The 21,022-nt window shown below is 37.8% G+C and overlaps 1 protein-coding gene across 1 annotated transcript in view; it reads right to left on the minus strand.

Annotated features, from left to right (window-relative positions):
- Positions 1–21,022, minus strand: part of Zfand3 (zinc finger AN1-type containing 3) — a 191,604-nt gene that overhangs the window by 114,353 nt on the left and 56,229 nt on the right. Inside the window, exon 2 of the mRNA XM_051187085.1 lies at positions 20,600–20,640. Within this exon, the coding sequence (XP_051043042.1) occupies positions 20,600–20,640 (41 nt within the window). The remainder of the gene's footprint in view (positions 1–20,599; positions 20,641–21,022) is intronic.

Raw genomic sequence — 21,022 nt, forward strand, 5'->3', positions numbered from 1 at the left:
GAAATCATTCATTCACCATGGTAGGTTAAAACCATCAAAGTAAAATTTACATTTTGCTTTTGCTTAGGTTCCAACTGAAATACTAACAATATTATGAATGCTTCACACCTGGACAGTAACAAGTTAGACATTCCAACCAAAGAAAGCATGATAAAAGCACCAGCAACTTAAATTTCCTACAGGTTCGAACCAGATCTCAAAGTGTGCAGTATTTGAAATACAGCAAGCATTCCTCTATTGGAATGACACTTAAAAAAAAAAAAAAAAAAAACAGACCCAGGGTACAAAGTAGGGAAATTGTAGTGGGGGGGGGAGGAACATATAACAAAGGGTCCCAAGTCACAGTTAGTTAGTATTGGAACAGGAATTTAACAAAAATCTTTGGATTCTGGGACATAAGCCAAGTCTAAAATAGAGATAATCAGTACTGTCCAGGATTCATGTTGCTGCAAATCTACGAAGATCAAACTCTGTAGGTAGATGTCAAGAAGAAGCCTGCATTTTAACAGACCTCCAATTGATGGTGACCCATAACTGGAGTGTGAGGCTAGCTACACTGTCCTTCACTAGTAACCATCATCTGAACCCTCCCCAAAAAGATGATGACGGAAAGCCAGAGAAAAGCCGAGCTACAACTACTGCCGCTTGTTGGTGTTTCAATAGCTACTCTGTGTAGGTGTAACCTAGACTCTCCAATATTCCCTTTATGAGGCTCATCACCAAGAGTAGCATAGCATTTCATCTAACAACCAGATTACAGATGTTAATGCAAAGGAAATCACAAACTATGTATGAAATAGAAAAACTGCATATTCATACTCCCTTCCCATGGCAGCACCTCTCCCTTTAACCACGGTTATTTTTCTCCATAGCTCTCACGACCATTAGAGGCACTACAGATTTATATATTGTGTATTTATATACCTGTTTATCTGCTGTCTCACAAGAATATAGTATTCTTGAAGCCACAAACCTTGCCAGTTTCATTTTCCTGAGTCCCTTAAGGGTATACATTTTCAACTAGGTATCTACATAATGAATAAAAACTAGACATCTTAAAAATATGCAAATGGGCTGGAAAGAAGGATTAGTGGTTAAGAGGCAGCTCTTCCAGAAGACCTGGGTTCAATTCTCAGCACCCACATGGTGGCTCACAACCATCTGTGAATTTAGTTCCAGGGCATCAGACACCCTCTTCTGGCCTCTGCAAGCACCAGGTATGCAGGAGGTGCAGGCAAAAATAATTTATAAAAGCAGACAGACAGACAGAGACGCAGACACACACAGAGACACACCCACAAATGAAAACTATTTATGCACAATATGCAGGACCCAAGCAAGAGTCCCTGATAAAGAGTAAACAATACATATGGGAAGAATAAAGTGTGTAAAAGGGGCTAACAATCTAAGCAGAGGCCAAATCCTAAGTGAACAGGCATAACTATGGAAACAAATCAATATTTAATATTAAATATGTTTGCCTCCTAATGAAGCCTGGCTTCAAGGAGCCAAGGAACTGAGAAAAGCATTTAGAAGGTAATATTTTTAATTAAAAAAAAAAAGCCTATGGACAGAAACTGTATTCAGAGAAAATAAACAGCTTAAATTACATGGAGAAAAATAACATAGAACATCAGAAATGGAAAGACAAAATACGCATGTTTCAGGACAGTGACATTTGTGGAAGGGAGAGATTGCAACAGATGCAGCAAGATGCCATAGGAAGGACAAAGTTTAGCAGGAATAGAAAACAAAAGGTCAAATTGCATACTGAGCACACATGTTTACACATCTTACTGGGAAAGCAGTATTAAAGTTCATATTCAGTGATACATAAAGAATCCTCTGTGCTTCTACAGTTACCAGGAAAAAGCATTAATCACACAGTTCAATGGGGTAATGATGCAGGTGTGTGAAGGCTAAGATAATGTTACCATGGAAACCCTTTATTCTAGAGTTTTCTACATTTTGGCAAAATGAATGTATTCACCTAATATAAATTTAAAATGTGACAACAATTAACTTATCATATATTTTTTCTGACTCCAATAACTTTTACCAACCAGTGGTTTTGAACTCTGCTCTGTACATCTAATAGTACTCAGATAATTAGAAGATTTCTGGCCTAGAATGAGAAGCTGGAATTTACTCCATCAGTTTATACTGCTAAAACTGTGTAAGTCAAAATTTCAAAGACATGCTCAACAACAGTATTAATACTCCTTTTTAAAGGAAGGGCAATGAACCAAATCATGGGCAAGGGTGACTACATCTTTTTGCCAGTTTCCAGGCAGCGTCCAAATGTGAACTATCTGGACAGGCTTGTCCTGTCCTCTCCTCTCACCTAACCAACACTGCTAAGGAGTGAGTGGTCTCGGAAGTTCTACTCTGGTACAGCACTGTGAGGAAGATTTAGATTCTCTGAAGAAGGACTGAAAGGCATTCAGTTTACTATATATCATAGGTTATAGAGATTATATGTATTCATCTATTTCTATAGGCAATCAGGAGCAGCCACTCCAAAGGGACAATTTTACTGGTATGATTATTATTTTTTAGTTTTACAGTCTGGCTGCTATACCCAGATTCTATGTTAAAGTGCCCACGAAATGATGAGGCTGGGATATATCTCAGTTGGCATATATAACATAACACCCCAGTACTTCATGAAACAAGTTTGTAGCACAAGCCTGCCATGCCGGCACTCGGGTGGGGGCGGGGAATAATCAAAAGTAGTTCAAGGCTATTATTATCAGCTACACAGCCAATTCAAGGCCAACCTGAGCTACAAGGGACTCAGTCTCAAAACATTTTATTCCATAAAATAGAATTGTTTCCTACTAATTTCACATTTGATTATAAATTTTTTGGGCAATAGTCCAACTAAAAGTAATGATAAATACTTCTACTGCACCATCTTTCTGAAACTTAGAAACTTGCTCCTCTGAGCCTACGATGGTCACAATCAGAGCTCAGCTATTCACCTCTGAAGCCTCTCCTTTGCCTTGCCTTATAGCAGGTGAATTTAAACTTCACTTCAAAGCTCATCTATTCCCTACAGGCAGGAAATGTGACTTAGACTTCATAACAGGATAAATATGGGAGGACCTTTGTTTTTAACTAAATACTATATATTAAGAGACTGATGAATACAGAGGGAAAATTTCTCTCCTCAATAAAGGATGGTTCAATAATGGGATATTTCTGCTTTCTTCAGCTACTTTTCCTTTTCTTTGATAATTAAATTTTCTTGGATAGTAAGAGAATAAATAATTGCTCAAAATGGCCCCAAAATTCTGAGGAGACAGAGCTCTGGTTTATTTTTTTTTTTCATATTAACTCATTAAAATACTTATTTCTAGCACTAAAATCAGGCCAAGAAACCCACATTTGGGGGCTATCCCCTATCTGACACTTAAGGAAACTAATGACATTATTTCTCACTCCAAAGATGCATTTCCTTATGCATAGGAGACATTGGTGGTAACTTAATAAACAACTTTTCTGAAGCCTATTATATCACTCAACCATCACTATCACTCTGAAAGTCCTTACATTACTTTCTTAGGTAGCAACTGATGGATTTCATTAGTGTTGTCACTAACTAGCACAAGTCACTAAACATACATAGGAAATGGGCAAGTCACAGGTTAATGGCTGGTCCCATAACTTAAACAAAGAGAGCCAGATTCAGAGAAGAGGACCTGCATAATCTAAAGGAAAAACATGTACTCAACCACAGACAACCACACAGAAACTTAAAAGGCGGGACCCAGGAATGATATTTTGCAATGAGAAGCCAAATGTTGAGAATTTATTTCCCCTATTTTAAAATGGCAGTCATCATGTCAAACATATTTGCTGAAAACATCTACTTTTATGCTTCCTATTAAAGTACAATGATCCCAGGAAAGCTAATTATCAGCGTGGTTTTTTTTTGGGGGGGTCTAGAGATATTATCTAAGTGGGGGTTCCAAAGACTTGTGAGACAGGTGGTATAAAAAAAAAAAAATGACAGAGTTTAAGGCAATTTCACAAAGCTCCAAACAGACAATGCCTCTCCGGCCAACCTACCCATACTTAAGTCTCTTCTATCGATTCCTCCTTCCCCCCCCCCCCACTTTCCTATTCTACTATACTTGTGACCTTTTAACACCAACTAAAAGATTTAACTGTGAGTTAAAGAATGTTTAACTTATTTTTATTCCAATCCTAGACTGTTCTATTACTATCTTTCCACCTATTTCCTTATATGCCTGTTTTCTTTATAGAAATATTTAAAAACTTGTTTTTCAAAAAGCTTTTGGGGGCCTGGAGAGGTGGCTTGATGGTTAAGAGATCTGGTTGCTCTTCCAGAGGACCCAGGTTTGATTCCTAGCTCCCACATGGTAGCTCAGTTCCAGAGGATCTGACTCGCTCTCCTGACCTCTGAGAGCTCTAAACATGAACCTGTTATTACATATACACACGCCTCCGATAAAACATTCATACATATAAAGTACACATCAAGTAAATAAACCTAAAGATTCTTTTGAAAAAAAGCTTTTTAAATAGATCTTGAAGCAGACTTGTAAACGGCTTTAAAAATGATTTGTTTACATCAGAGGGCTACCACCTGTCCATCCCCAGATGTCTAGCATGACTGCAGTCTGAGGGTGAGCTGCTCTTCTAGAGAAGGAAAGGCTGTATCTCCTGGGAGCATGTGGGATCTTAGGACTTGCCTAGTATGTTCTCAGAGAAGACACTGATGAATGCAATACCTGCTGTTCAGACCTGCCACAGTTGTGTTTTTCACTGCGGTTTCAAAAAGTTGAACATGAAAACTGTCTAAAACATGTTTCATCATTAGTGGTTTCCCCATATAAGACTTGAAATGCTTTAGTCTTACTTCTCTCTGTCTCTGGGGTGAGTAATGGGCATTTACTGCATTGGGCATCTGTAGTGACAGGGACTCCAGATACTTGGAAACGCTTTGTGAAAAAGCTACGGAAGCTACATCAGGGGCAACAGTGTTTTATTCACAGTAGGAAGCCACACAAACTGCAAACACTCCCAGAAAGAACCACAAGATCAAGAAATGTTCAGGTTCTAGTTTGCTGTCCAATGCCATCTGTTGTAGAAGCTAAAGTTGGAGACACTGGAACCGACCTTACCTTAGTCCACAGTTCTGCTGCTGGAATGCATACACTGCTGACGACAGTACCTACAAATTGGATCTTTAGACCAGCTCTGGTTTTGAGTTTCTTCTGTAGCAGTTCTGAGCAGCTGTAAAAAAAAAATCTTTGTTCTTTGTTAAGAGTCACCTTGGTCTGAATGAGAATAGCCTCCGTGGAGGCTCACAGATTTGAGTGTCTGGTCACCAGGGAGTGACACTATTTGAAAGGATTAGAAGACAGGGCCTTGTTGGAGGACGTATGTCACTAGGAGCCCATGCCAAACCCAGTGTTGCTCTCTCTTCCTCCTACCAGAGATCTGATATAGAACTCTTAGCACCATGTCTGTCTGCCTGCTGTCATGCTCCCCACCATGATAATAGACCAAACCTCTAAAACTGTAAGCCCCAATTAAATATTTTCTTTTCTAAAAGTTTCCTTGTTCACAGTGTCTCTTCACAGCAACAAAACACTTAGACACCTTGTAATTGTCGTACTAGTACACTGGATTCATTATATCTACCCACAGCACTATGAGAGTTCAGTGATTTGGTTTTCCTGTCTCTTTAAAAGCATGTTGACATTTTTGTTCTTCTGACAGTTATTTTATCATTACTCATCAATTCTATCAACTCTGTTGTTTAAAGATGACAGTGATAGTAAGAAGGAAGTGGCAACACTGCAACATGAGACAATGTGAAAGACAGATCTCATTCTAGAGTTTTCACGACAATGGCCACAGTATTTGCATAATCTTTCAAGGGGTGAAAGCAGCCTGCTGACACTGCCTCTGCAGTCTGCTTTTAGCTTCCAAGGAACAGCACTAAGAATACAGAATTTTTCATTATCTTTTCATGATGGCAAACAGAAGAAAATAAACAGAGGTAGATGGTATATAATGATTAGACAAGCAAGATGAATGCAAACAGAAAGCCTCTAAGAATAAAATGTGGTTTGCTCATTCACTTAGTCATTTACAACAACTCCATCACACAGCACTTCTCAGTATGGGACGAGATCCCTAGTTTCCATGAAACTACATAAAGCAGTATTTTCCATCTTTTATGATGCTAGTATACCAAAATCACCCAATATAAAAGCTTGCTACATTTACAGTCTAAGGAAAATTCCTTTAACTTTTCATTGTTCGTTACTCTTATATGAATATTGCTCATAATAATTCATTAAAAACAAGAAAATATATTGTATTCAGATGGTGAGCCCACCAGAAAATTCTACATCTACTTTACTTCTCTGGCCCCAACCTTTGCTCTCTTAAGGGCTGCTGTAGTCTTTATGTCACTTACAAAAAAATGCATACAAATGGGGGAGGGGGGAGGAAGAGAGGGAAGGAAGGAGGGAGAGATGGGTTTTCTGGGTATATCCCTGGCTGTCCTAGAACTCACTCTGTAGACCAGGCTGGCCTCAAAGTCAGAGATCTTCCTGCCTCTGTCTCCCACATGCTGGGATTGAAGGCATGCATCTCCACTGCCACTCTGGTTAAATTTATTTCCCTACACTGGGCAGTGGTGGCACATGCCTAGGCCACTGATTTATTATCATTTAAGAAATTATGTACTTTAACTCCTGTCCCTTGCTATGCTCTCCTGGTTTCCTTAGATGTGCCAATTGTATATATACAAACAAACCTCTGTGTGTGTATGTATGTGTGTGAGAGAGAGAGAGAGAGAGAGAGAGCATGTAGAAAGTACAGAAATAATTCCTTCCTATTTTATTTTCCAGGAAGATTCTACTTCACCAAGCATGGTACTGCTTACCTTACAATTAATTTTAATATTGCAGTAGGGAATTTTTTTCCTTTATGTTTTAATCTGGGGACAGGAGCAAATCCAGTAATAGAACGTCAACATTAATTTGAAGGAAGATGAAAAATGACTTAATAATACTGCAACAGAATTAATATTGTACAATAGATCATGCCACCATAAAAACTTGACAAATTCATTTTTGTATCACTGTATATTCTTGCTAATAGAGCAGGGCATATCTGAAACGGTATTAATACTTTACTGCACAAATGCCAACCAAATTGCGGTGCAAGGGGATGTGTTCTGCAGAAGGTATGTAAATTACTGTCCTCAATTGTCTGCAACTTGTACTTCAATGCAGGCTGGAAGAGGACAGAGGCCAAGCGCTTTCAACAGAAAGCAGCCCTTGCTAGAAACCAGATGTACAACCCAGAAAACAAGTTGACGGCTCCCAAGAGGTCTGCTTCCACTTGAAGGCCCGTAGTCCAGGGATTAAAATTGGAGAACAGCAAATGATATGAGAGGGTCTACTTCAGAGATCTAAACAAGGCACCAAGCCAACAACAGGCCAAATAAGAAAAAGCATCTACTAGGGTCCTTAAACAAATGCAGACTACAAATTTCTGCTTCTGTACAAGATGCAGTAACACAAATTGGATTTTGCCTCCTGCCTGAGAAAACCAAATAACTCAGACAAGATACATGAGGCAGAAGGAAGCAATCTGGACATCTGGCATGCATACATAGATAGATAGATAGATAGATAGATAGATAGATAGATAGATAGATAGATAGATACATACATACATACATACATACATACATACATACATACATACAGATAATAAAGTCAGCACTAAAAGGTGAGACATAGCTCTCCAACTGTCTTTGCTCACTTTCTTTAAAGATAGTTTCCAAGCCATGCAGAAAGAAGGGAGGATGAGATAAAGCCGGCAACAGGTCTGCTTCACAGACAAGTGACCTTGCCAGGTACGAAGGGGCTAGGTTCCCTGTAATGTTCCACTGTTGCTCTCTTAAAATATGAAACAAGTTTTGAACAAAGAGTTATCATTTTCATTATACTTTGGACCTGAAAGTTTGTAACTGGCCCTGCCCAGAAAATGACCTCAACTAAAGAAACAAGAGTCTGGTGAAAACAAAGCAGAATTCATAGGACAGAGGAACACATTTCATAAATGAACTCAGAGATGCACCCAGGGACGTATTCCAGAAGTCCACAGACTACAGATCACTGAGCGTATTTGAGATCACCATCCTATGCCTGGAAAAGAACCAAAAAGAGGATCTCACAGAACAGTGTCTCTGTATTGCCTGTCCCCAAAGTCAGACTAGAGAAACTAGTGATGCAGGCATGGCATACTTAAGAATCTGCCTCAGAAATAAGGGGCAACTAATCCTTGGCTAAGCACCGCTCACAAACTCCTTTGAAAAGAAACTAAAAGTAGGACTCCAAAGGTGAAAACCTTTCCAAGTCCTTGCAGTTAGCTTTCCACAGTTTTAGGGCAGCTGTAGTTAATCAACCTGCATCCAAAAGATTCGAAATTCCTCTTCCTCACTCACACCTTTTGCCACTGTTAAAATCATTCTATTATTCGCTACTGTTAATTTCTTTCTGGCTTCTTTATAAATTAAACTCTTAAAAACTTTAAAAAGGTTAATATGGCATGAATATGTTTGGGATACATTAGTAGAAACTCTGGCTCTGATACATTTGGGAATATCTTCTCTTTAGTAAGTCCTACCTCCCTTACTGAAGCTTCTCAAAAATAAGTAACTTTCGCTGCTTTATTCAAAATAGAAGTGTGGGAGAACAAACTATCAGACAACAGTATTCTAAGATGCCAACAATGAACTTATCAACACAGCATCCAAATGTGGCTGGTTAATCACATGGGTATTCTGTCTGCATGTATGTCTTGTTATTACAGGCATGTCTGGTGCCTGTGGAAGTCAGAACAGAGTGTCAGAGCTCCAGGGACTAGAGTTGCAGGTGGTTGTAAGCTGGAAAAGGAAATCCTCTGAAAAAGCTGCCAATGCTAATAACCACTATGCCATCTTTCCAGCCCTCCAGCAGTACGTTTTAACATACCTTCAGGTACATGCAAATTTGGGTACTACTGCCATGTGTACAAGCTCCAGCTCTATTGTTCTAATTGGTCATTCAAAGATTTAATAAACACTAGCTATGTGCAGGGATCTCAGTTGTTTAATGTGACAATGTTTAGAAACTGATTTTAGATTTTTTAACATAGCCCCTGGAGAATATATGCAGCTTCATCATAACTGAGTCCAAAACCAAATTCAACATCCCTTCAACTCCAAACCCTTTTTCCCATCGCACACTACCAATTTTCTTTTTCTGTTCAGCAACTATAAAGCTTTAGTCACGTTTATTTCTTCCTCTCAACATATGAATTCCAACAACAACCCACGAAATCTTATTCCAGGGTAATTTAGATCACCCTTGCTCCCCAGCCTATTTCACTGTGATTTAGAATTTTATTCCATCTATTATATTATGTAAATCTAACTGATAACTTTCCAAGAGACAAATGGCAGAGCCACGAAAGGGCTCAGAACTGTCCTTTCACCCATTAAGCTATATTGTCATCTTGGAGTGTATCAATGACCTTACTCAACTCTCCATTAAGATCCCCAGCAGCTTACAACAGCTTCCAGATCACAACAGAATTACTATTTTGGCACTTGAAAACTATTCCATCGACATAGCCAGCATGCTCTTCTCATGATCCATCACTATGCATTCTGTTGCTGCACCTTAAAAGACCAAATATTATGTATTATGCATAATGTATAATGTTATACTACCTATATATCTCTGCCTGGTTCCATGGGAACAAATGGCGTGCACAAACACACATTACTAACATTAAGGGTCACTATAAACTCCTAAGATAGGATGAAATCCCTAAACTGAAAAATGATCTTTAAAAAAAAAAGAGGAAGGAAGAAAGGAAGGAAGGAAGGAATAAAGGAAGGGATCTTCACTGCACTTGAGATATTTCTATTTCTCAGAACTAAATAGTTTCTTTATCTAAGGATGACTAAGAGGGCCTCCACCTCTAGCTAATATGGACAGAGGAACTCGTTTATCTCCCCAGTGTAAACAACCAAACCTGTTAGAAGTAAATGAAGCTTTGGGGGTAAGGTGTTCAGTAAAGTCTGGAAGTATCTTTCTCTACTAGTCTCATTTTTTGAGACAATGTATCTCACTTAACCTGATTTCACTAGGCAGATAACTTTTCAGGAAGCCCTTGGAATATGGCCATCCCCAGCATTAGTATTAGATATGTGCACTCCCCAGCTTTCCACAAGTGATCTCTGCAAACTCCAGGAAGCTATTTTCAGACACAAAAGGCAATGATGCCCATAGTTGTGGGAAACTGGTAAGGTGGGTGAATTATTGGGGGGGGCAGCAAACTCAGAGTTCAAAGGGCAGAGTCCCACAGAGATGGAAGCAGACCATCAGAGAGACAAAGGAGACTCAGATAAAAGCAGAGATGAAAGGGAGACACTTCACCTTATACCAGAGAACATGGGGGATTAGAATTCACCTGCCTCTGCCTACCAAGTGCTGGGATTAAAGGTTTGTGGCACCACCACCTGGCTAATATAATTTTAATGATACTTTAAAAACATATTTCATAAATGTCATCTAATTTGATTCACAGTGAAGGGTTTATAATGGTCACCATGTGACAAGAGTCCACTAGGATGTCATATCCTTTCATAGCTCCAGAGACTGGGGCAGTGAGGGAATGAAGTGACAGATATGCAGAAAAGGGGGATGGTACAGGCTGGCTTTCTGATAATGAATCCACAGCACCCTGGGAGGTGGGTGTGTTTATTACATACAGTGGAAGCAGGAGGCAGGGTTACTGCACACAGCTTAACAAGGGGACAGATTTAGTAGAATCCAAGTAAAAGCAGCCTCTACAAGGAAGTAGAATCAGGTCATAAAATTCAGAGAAGAAAGCTACAGTAGATATTTTTTGCACGCACTGTCACAATTCACACTTGGAAGCCCCACGGTAGGCTTTATTATCCCTCTGAACCTCATAGTGGAAGGTTCAATTTTTCTCATGGGTCTGAGGCTACCAGGTCCTGGCATGGCTGTGCCCATGTCAACGATAAACATGCACTCAAGACTTCACTCACCAAGGCTTCCTACAATACAGTTTCTCTGATTTAGTCACATATGCTCAGTCAGCCATCATCTACAAAGATTAGCCAGGAAGAAATATTAAAAGATATTTTCTGTTCTGAGTGTTATATTTACTCATGGAAAGGTTTTTAATTTTTTTTTTTTTTTTTTTACTAAGATGGCTTGTTCAGAGACTGTTTAACATTTCACTTGTGAATAAATATTTATTTTTAAATCATGAAAAACAAAATTATATTTTTATTGTGGTATGTCTGTCACATGTCTAATGTCAAGATAGTAATTTATCTTGAAAACTCTGTATCCAATAGTAAATTCCCATTACTGCCAACATCCCACTTTATGTGTCTATGAATGGACTAGCCTAGGTTCCTTGAGTAGGTCACACTTTTATGATTGGCTTATTTCACTTAGCATTATGCCTTCTATATGTGGTAGCAAGATACTTTAAAGCTTTTTATACTGTACAAAGCAGCATAAAAATGAATTCCTTGACAATGCTATAAAGTTATAAAGTGATGATGAATTAAGTGATCTTATTTGAGAAAATGAATACTAACTTTTCATGTTCCCCTTACCATGAACTCCCCTAGCCATAACCATCAACACACAAAAACAAGAGAGGACACTTTAAAGGGACATGTATACCAGGAAATGAAATACTTGATCTTAAGTTAAAATAAATATCTCTAATAAAAACTTCTATTATATTTGAGAAGGACTTCTTTAAGGCACTAATAATGTAGGACATTCAAATCATCTTTTAATTTATGTATGTGATATAATCCAACATAAAATGCAAACAACTCTTACCTGAGAAAACATTAAGATGTTAAAGAGTAGCTTACAACTTTAATCCCAGTGCTCTTGAAGCAGAGGCGCCCCCAAATCTGCCACCCCTTGTAGATTTTCTTCTTGCCCATTGAAATTTCTAACCTGATAGAATCTAAAGACTTCTAGTGTTATCTTAAGATTACTAACATAACATACTCATACAAGGAGAAAGGAAACTGATGTATAAATAGATATTCTTTAAAGATGGAGCTAACTGACAACAAAAGATAAAACAGCTGATTTTCCAGCATTACCTTAATAGCTCACCTTCAACCTTCACTCAGAAAATACCAAGAATGAGCACTGGTATTTTACACCTAAAAGCTCTAAAATTCCTTTCACTTGGATAGTATGTGGTCACCATTACATATATAAGACTACAGACTTCCTAAAACCACAAAGTGCTAGGCACTCAAGTTGTGCACTAAGTGGACAGGATGAGCAGACAGCAGCAACAGCTTTCAGCTGCCAGTAACTTGGGACCAGTACTACAAGAATTCCTGATTACAACTCATGGAAACTAAGAGCTTACCAATGCATGCCATGAATCTAAAGTACACCACTGTCATTTCACATAAAGCTGGCAAATCAAGTGTCAAATAATTTCAAACAAAATCATCTGCCCTAGTCTGTATAACATTTCATTACCCTATTGCTAAGCTGTTTGTCAAGATAGAACAAGCTTAAGCCTTACTATACATTCACTCAGAAAACTAGCAGGATAATTATCAATAGTGGGTGTGAACATTCAGAAATGAACTATGGGGCACTTAATAATATCATGCCTACCAGTACTCTTCAAAACATTAGTAGATGGGACTAGAGGGATAACCGCTCAGGTGTTAAGAGAACTGGCTATTCTTTCAGAGGTACTGAGTTCAACTCCCAGGACCCACATGATAGCTCACAACCATCTACAACTGTAGTCCCATGGGATCCGATGCCCTATTCTGATGTGCAAATGTACATACAGACAAAACACCCATATACATAAAGTACATAAATAAAAGTAGTTTAAAAGATATCAGTAGCACCTGCAAGACTTTCATAGGACACAGCTAAAAATATGTTTAGTTTAAGCCCAATTAATTGGCTGCAGCTCATTTTTCTAGAAATGTTCATTAACATAGTCCTATGTATTTTTAATTGAACTGTTCAGAAGATATATTCTTCTTACTTTCTCCCGACATGGGTTAACAAACATTAAAATATTGAATAAACTTATTACCAACTCTTTACTTATCCAATTTTTCTCTTGACATTATTATTTCAAAGCAATTGGTACAATTTGATTTTTTTTTCAAAATAATTCCTGCACAATATAGAAAAGCATATGCAACATTACCATTTAACTGTGCCAGTGCTAATTTCTACAGTTTATTTGATATATCAGCTAAAAATAATTTTACTGTTTTTAGAGTACATGCAAATACAACACCAAAATATGGTCTTTCTTGAGGATGAATTGGTAAATTTATTAGCCTATGATGATCTATCCAAAAACATCTGGGATTTTAAATACCTGATAAAATTTGAAACTAGACTTCCAGTCTTAAGTCATTGATACCTAGTATTTGCCACTATCAGCTAAAGATAAAATAGTATCCCAGAAATTCTAGGACTTCAAATTAATCATCATAATTTCATGCAACTCTGAAGACAGCATCTCTACTCCACTGAGTACATTCATATGCTAGGATAATTATATCTAAATAATCACTAGTTTCATATGCCCTCACTCTCCTAAACAGCAGCAAGCAAAACTCAAGAACTACAGCATTCATTGGTTGAATGCTTAGGAATTGAGAGAATTTTGTTAACCCATGTCTCAAATGATCACAAAGAGAAAAGGGCAGATTTGTAATGGCAAAGCTTTAAACTGATGAAGTCACATGAGGAAAGTTACAAAACCACTCTGTGGAGCTAAGTCCTTAGACTCTTTTCACCTAAAGTACTGATCTGTCTAGCAGACACCCAAATGAGTCTCAGTCCCACTCGGCAGTACCATGTTTATTTAAAATATATTCTATCTCAGTAACCATTCTGTTCTAATTGGCAAGGCAAAGCCAGGTCTCTAAAGCACACAGCTCGTTACATTCAGTTTGGATTACAAAAGCACACAATGAAGCAAACTGCATTGAAATGTACAAATTAACAGTTCAGGAATATGGGACAGGGTAGTGGAATTAGACTGTAATTTGAAACAAATTCCACAGGGAAGCTGGGGAACAAATCACTAGTGTCCTTATAAACCATACAAGGTTTCCAAATGAGCAAATACACAGCCAGAGGACAGGCTTTTCCATAACTCAACCAAGCTGCTAAATATGGATATGAAGAAACCAGTTTCTTTAACACAATTATGCACATATTTATGAGAACAGGAATACCAACAAGGCAGTTTAACAATCAAAACCTACAGTTACACTGTCTAAATATGAAAGTCATCTTTGCCTTCCCACTGACAAAGCACCAACAAGCCCAAAATTAAATCACATTTCCAAACCTTTTTTAACTTTTTGAGATGCTAAACACAGGAGACTAAATTAGAAATAAAACTTTGCTATGCAGTACAGAAAGAAAGGTTAATGAGCTAAAAGTTACATGAAAAGGCACAAGAAAAGGATGTTAAGAAATTAAAATCTCACCACAAAAATAGAAAATGCTTTATACAAAAAATATCCCCCCACGCACACAAACACACACAGCCTTCTTGCATTAGCTAATCTGTGAGGGTTCCAGCAGACTTCTCTGATTTTCCCTGGAGCTCTAGCAACAAATTATTACTGAACTCACAGAAAAGAGCAAGGGAAAGGAGGAACTACATGCTAATGCACTGACTAGGCTATAACCTGCTACTCAGCTTCCTCTAAATCCACTTCACCGGAGCTTTTATAGTTCCATCTACTCTATCGCCGTTTCCTGCCTAGTCACTGGCATTCAAATACCTAGAACCAACCTCCAGTCTTCATTCTAAAATCTATTTAATCTTGGCATGAGCTGCAGTTTCCTTATCTGGAAAATGAAGATCTGAAACTTCTGAGATCAAATGAGATGACACTGTACACAGCAATCGTAGTCACCAGGGCAATTACTACAGACTTTACACCCTTCTGAAAACAGAGATGTAACTGTCCATACTCCATCTTTCTGTTACAGTTACTCTGGCTCACATCCAAGTACCCTCCTTACACTGTTTGATCGTGTACTGTTTTTAATTTTCTCCAAACAAGTCCTCTATTTCTATCAAACCCAAACAAAGTCTTAAGGGTCTTTTTCTTTCTTGTATCTAATATTCAGTGAAAGAGTAAACCAAGAAAGTTAAATCCAGCCTCTGATATGAATTCAGACTGTTAAAAGATAGATGTATTTTAGACTCTAGGAGTCAACAAACACTGTGGACTTCTGATATAAAATTTTATAGTACTAAAAATCAAAGTTTAGTTACACTTTAGTAGCTTAAAGATAATGTCTCTATTTTTTTCACTTGATATCCCTTCTGCAGGTGAAAGATTAATTTCAAAGGGGGTATAATGAGGGAAAGTATCCAGAGATCCACAAAATTAAACAGATCAAGAAATACTTTGAGCACCAATAGCTATGTGGAGTCAAAGCCAGAGAAGCACACACGGAGATAAAAACCCCATGGTGAGCAATACCACCCTGCATCTATCACCAATTACTTACTCATATTTGTCAGATAGAGCTTGCTCATCTTGCTAGCTCACTATCCCCCAAGTACACACGCTAAAGGAGATGTTACAATTATGTCAGGCTGTTCTTCGTGTCTATGACATAAAAGCTAACCATCTCCAAACCAAGTAATTCTCAGATATGGGAGGTCACTGAATTTCTGTGATAAAGAAATGTTACTGGAGCACAAGCCTCTTACATACTGTTTGATTTAAAAGTAATTACATATTCCTAAAGTGGACTAAGTGATGCAATACGTCCACCTCCATCTCCAAAATATGTCCACCATATTTTGAAAAAGGGGGTCTTTGAAGATGTAATTAAAGATTCCTCAATTTTAAAAAAATCCTGAATAAGGAACAATTCTTAACTCCAATGTCACTTGTCCTTAGGAGACAGAAGACAGACTCAGAGCACACAGAAAGCCAACAACAGAATGATTAAAAGCCAAGGAACATCAGACTACTGGCAAAACATGGATGATCTGTTTCTGCAGTTCTAGGAAAAACCAATCCTTGAATGAGGCTTCGGCTTCCCAGAATTCAGAAAAGAAACACTGTTATTTAAAGCCAAATGAGGGTCAACTGTTATGACAACACTTTAACAGTAACAGTTAAAATAACACAAGCTTGTAAAAGCCAAAGGTAATAGTTAAAGCAGAATGAACAGTGTGCAGCATCTTGCCATTAAAGGGCTCCTGCCTACCATGTGTAAGGTCCTGGGTCTAATCTCTAACACCCTAAGAAAAACATCTCAGTAAAGTACTTGCCATACAAGCAAGAGGACTTGAACACTCACATATATTTAAAATAATAATAAAAATAAAAAGCCAGGCATAGGAGCACAAACTTGTAATCCCAGCACTGTAAGACAGCGACAGGAGGATCCCTGAATTGACAAAGAGTAAGAGACTCTTTGTCAAAAACTTGAGGACCAATACCCAAGATTGACCACTGGCCTAGCACACATACACAGAAAAGGAAATGGATGAAAGTGATTTTTAAAGAGTGAGATTTCATTATTACTTTGAAATTTAAAGATGGATCTGTGAGTTAGAGGCTAGCCTGGAGAACAGAGCAAGTTTCCAGGATAGACAAGGATACACACAGAAACCCTATCTTGAAAACCTCCCCCACCAAAAAAAAGTTTTAGCTGCATTTTAAATTGGTCAGCTAACAATCAGTAATTCATAACTTATTTTAAAAGACCTATTCCATAAAGATTAAAAAACTGCTTTCACTGTGAATAATCATCCCTCTCTTATTTACTCAGTATTATGTCAATCATGAAAAAACTAAGTCTTAGGTTATTCTTAAATGGGAAATGGGTCTAAATTATAGTTATCATTTAGCTGTGAAATTTTTCCTTTCAGTGGCATATGATTGAACACTTGGTCTTTCATGGATAGCTCTATTTTGTGACATTGTGGAAGCTTTAAGATGCTGTGTGCAGATCAGCAGTTCAGCCCAAGGGTCACGACCCCTTCAATATGGAACAACCCTTTCATAGGGGTGGCCAAAAACCATTGGGAAACACAGATATTTACATTATAATATATAACAGTAGCAAAACTACAATTATGAAGTTACAATGGCAATAACGTTATGGTTGGGATCACCGCAACATGAGGAACTAACTGTACTAAAGTGTCACAATGTTAGGAACACTGAGAACCACTAGTCCACATGGAGGAAGTGGGTTGCTGGGGATGGACCTTAAGATACAAGCAAACTGCTTCATACTCTAGCAGCTACCATGCCATGCTCTCCCCACTGTCCCAGACTTTCCCCTCTCATACTGTAAGCAAAAATGCATTCATAATTAAAAACAAAATAAGCACCTTCTTTAAGTTGTCCCTGTCAGATACTGTCACATCAGTAAGAAAACTAGTAATATAGTTACACACTGTTTAAAAGAAAACTGCCTACCATGATTTTTCGAAATATTTTTCTTTTAGCCTAGAAACAGTGAGGACATTAGTATTGCTTTTTCAAACTTGATTTTATTATTTTATGCATATGGGTGTTTTGCCCACCTGTGTGCGTGCATGCATGGGTGCGAGCATGTGTATCTGTGCACCATGTGCATGAATGGTGCCCTCAGAGGCCAGAAGACATCAAATTCCTGGAACTAGAATTAGATAGTTCTGAGCCACCAGGTGGATGCTAGCAATCAAATGCAGATCCTCTCCAAGAGCAGGCAGGCACTGATTGCTCTTAACTACTGAGCAATCTCTCCGGTCCCATACTCTTGCTTCCTTTTTAAAAACACATTTTAAAAAGAAATGTTTTGATATCTAGGTTACCAGTACCTAAGAGGTACTCTTTAAGTGATATCCATTTTTTAAAGTGTATAGCTTGCCTTTTGTTTTTGTTCTGCTTTGTTTAGCTTTGAGACAAGGTTTCTCTATATAGCTCTGATCTGAAACTTGTTACATAAACCTGACAGACTAACTCATAGATATCTGCCTGCCTTTGCCTTCTGAGTGCTGGGATTAGATTAAAGGTATTCACCACTACACCTGGCTTTTAATAAATTAAAGTAGCTGTAGCCAAAGAAATCTTCATGCTATCTTGTATACATCACATGTCAATAATATACTTCCTATGCTTCTCTATCTTCATAATCAAACAATACACAAATGTATTTTTAAAGATCATTGATAATTTTTCTTTTTCAAGAATGCAAGTGCTGCACAAGCAGGCAGAAGCAAGTAATAGAAGAAGTACTTGACAATCTAGAAAATATTCTTTTTTTTAAAGCAGAGTTTCATGAACTCAAACTCAGGAGGCAGTCAAGGATGACTTTAAACTTCTGAATCTCCTGCCTCCACATCCCAAGTGCTAGTAGGTACCAGCATGTTCAGTTTACCTGGGTTATTATGGATTTAAATCAGGGCTTCATGCATATTAATTAAACAAGCTGTCAAGGGGACTACATCTCAGCCCTCTCCTAAAATTCTTTAAAGGAAACCTGTACAAAAAGAATGACAGAACAGCAGCAATAAATAACTATAGCCAAAGAAAGTAAAACTGTAATAAATCTAAACCAACATGAAGACCACAAACTGACTCTGTTGTTGATTTTTTTTTTTTAAACATTATATTCATCTGGGGACATGAGACAATTCTTCTTAAGTATTTGTTATAAGCTACCTTATTCAAAGGTATCTGGCCTTCCCAAGGGAAGATCATTTCAAAGTACTCTTGAGGATAGAGCTATAGTCTACTGCAAACTGCATCTGCTATGTTCATCTACCCTAGTGAAGTTCTCATTGTTGAAGAAATATTTGTTTATATCTGTAATGACAACTATTTACATAATACTAATACTGCCCTCCACAGAATCTGGCATAATGTGCTTAAAACTGGATGAGGCTCAAATTTACCAATAATGCTTTTCTTTTAAAAGTCTAGTTGCAAACTTTAAACTGATACAAATTGATAAGTTTCCCTACCGCTACACACACATGCACGCACGCACTCACTCACACGCAGCCACACAATTCCCGCCTACCCTTTAGTTTAGGTACAAATGTCAAGGTTTAAAGCTTGCAGGCTGATTGTTTCTTTACCCAAATAGCATAATAAATCCAAGATGAAAAGAACAATAACAAAAATTGCTTTGCCTGAATTCTTCTGAGCTCCTTTCTTGACTGGGCTTCCTCTCTGCCTATATAACTATGACAGACACAACCCAATATAAAGAGACTTAAACATTAGCAGCCTTCTGAATAAAGTTTGCATCCTTAGAATTACCCCCACGCACAACCACCCACCATCCAGTTTGCATCTTCAAACCTAACGACTACCAAAAGAATGCATTCTTCTAGCCAACGCTCATAGGCATGTCTGAAACATGCTCAGAGCATTTACTAAAAAGAACTTAGAATTATGAATTTTTCTATGTCCCTTTGAGATATATGTGTATCCTCTCCTACAACTTGGGTGTGTCTTTCTCAAGAATTGAAAGCCATGTTTTTAAAATGTAATTACCAACTTGGCTCATCACCAGCTCATACCGAGTTGGGGGTTGGCCTATGTGTGCACACTGTTTCATTTCTGTTTCTACAGAATGTCTGTTTTGTCACCAGTGCCCACATTCCTGAATTCTTCTCCCTTTAAAGGTCCGTACCAACACTGTGTAGTCTGTTCTTGAGCTCAGTTTATGCTACACCATGTTGTCTGCTCCAACAGTATATCACTAAAATCTGTCCATAACACTCTATATAGTATTCAGTGTTGCTTACTTTTGACAAATTAAAGAGAAACTAAACATATTTCATCAGTAAAGAGTGAACTGAGTTATGGAAGATCTCTGGCTATAAACTGCTTTTTAAGAAATTAAATTGGGGATTTTAAGTTCAGGAAAGAGCTATAATTCAAGGACTCAATCAGTATGTGGGGATGGTAAAGCACCAAGCCCCAATCCTATATTTTACAAATGATGGATCTAAAGTCCAAAAAGATGAAGTGACTTACCCAAGATGATTTCAAGGAGGATCTGATTAGAAGGGACTAACTCAGCATGACTCGCTTCCTGACTCCAACATGAAAATATTCTTCCTGTGGTATTCTCATTGTAAAGCAATGTTTACTATTAATCATTTAAATCAAGATCAGAGATTAATATACAGGACCCTACTAAACTAGACACATTTTTGAAATTCCTCTGTAGCCCAGTAAACAGAGCAAACTGTATTTGATGCAAGTATACATAAAATTCCATTTCAGCCTGAGAGGCGAATCATCAATCTTAACCAGCATATGTAGCACCCAGTGAAGAGAACCTGCTTTCACGCACAAAGAAAACAGAGCCCCATGCAAAATCCATAGGAGGGACAAATGACTTAGATAATCTTAAAATAACAATAAATAAATAAATTGTTGGAGAAAAAAACAAAACGAAAAACAAAACAAAACACCCAAACCCTTTTCTGCACTTACCAGCAAAGCATTTGGAACAGAGATTCATAGTCTTGCTGGACCTGGGGCAAACAAAAAGAAAAGAAAGAAAGAAAAGAAAGAAAGAAGAGCTAAAAATTCCATATCATTCTAATCAAAACAAAAAATTAAATGCAGGCAAAGAATTTACTGGCCAGACAACTGCTCTAATAAGCTAATTAACAGCAAGTCTGGCCAGCTGTCTATCCCATTCCCAACAAAACAAAAGCAAACAAAACTAAAGTAAAATGCATGGGTTTTTATTTTTACCTTTGCAAGAGCCAATGCTTTATTTTATTTTATTTGCTGCAATTAACAGCTAGGGTAGCAATGTTTAGGAGTACTGTAGCTCAGGGGTCAATTTACCTCACAGAATTTACCACAGCCTTTCTGTGAAGAGCAGAAATGTCTGCAAAGGTGTTTCAC

The sequence above is a fragment of the Phodopus roborovskii genome, unplaced genomic scaffold (assembly GCF_943737965.1).
Source record: "Phodopus roborovskii unplaced genomic scaffold, PHOROB, whole genome shotgun sequence".
Taxonomy (NCBI): Eukaryota; Metazoa; Chordata; class Mammalia; order Rodentia; family Cricetidae; genus Phodopus; species Phodopus roborovskii.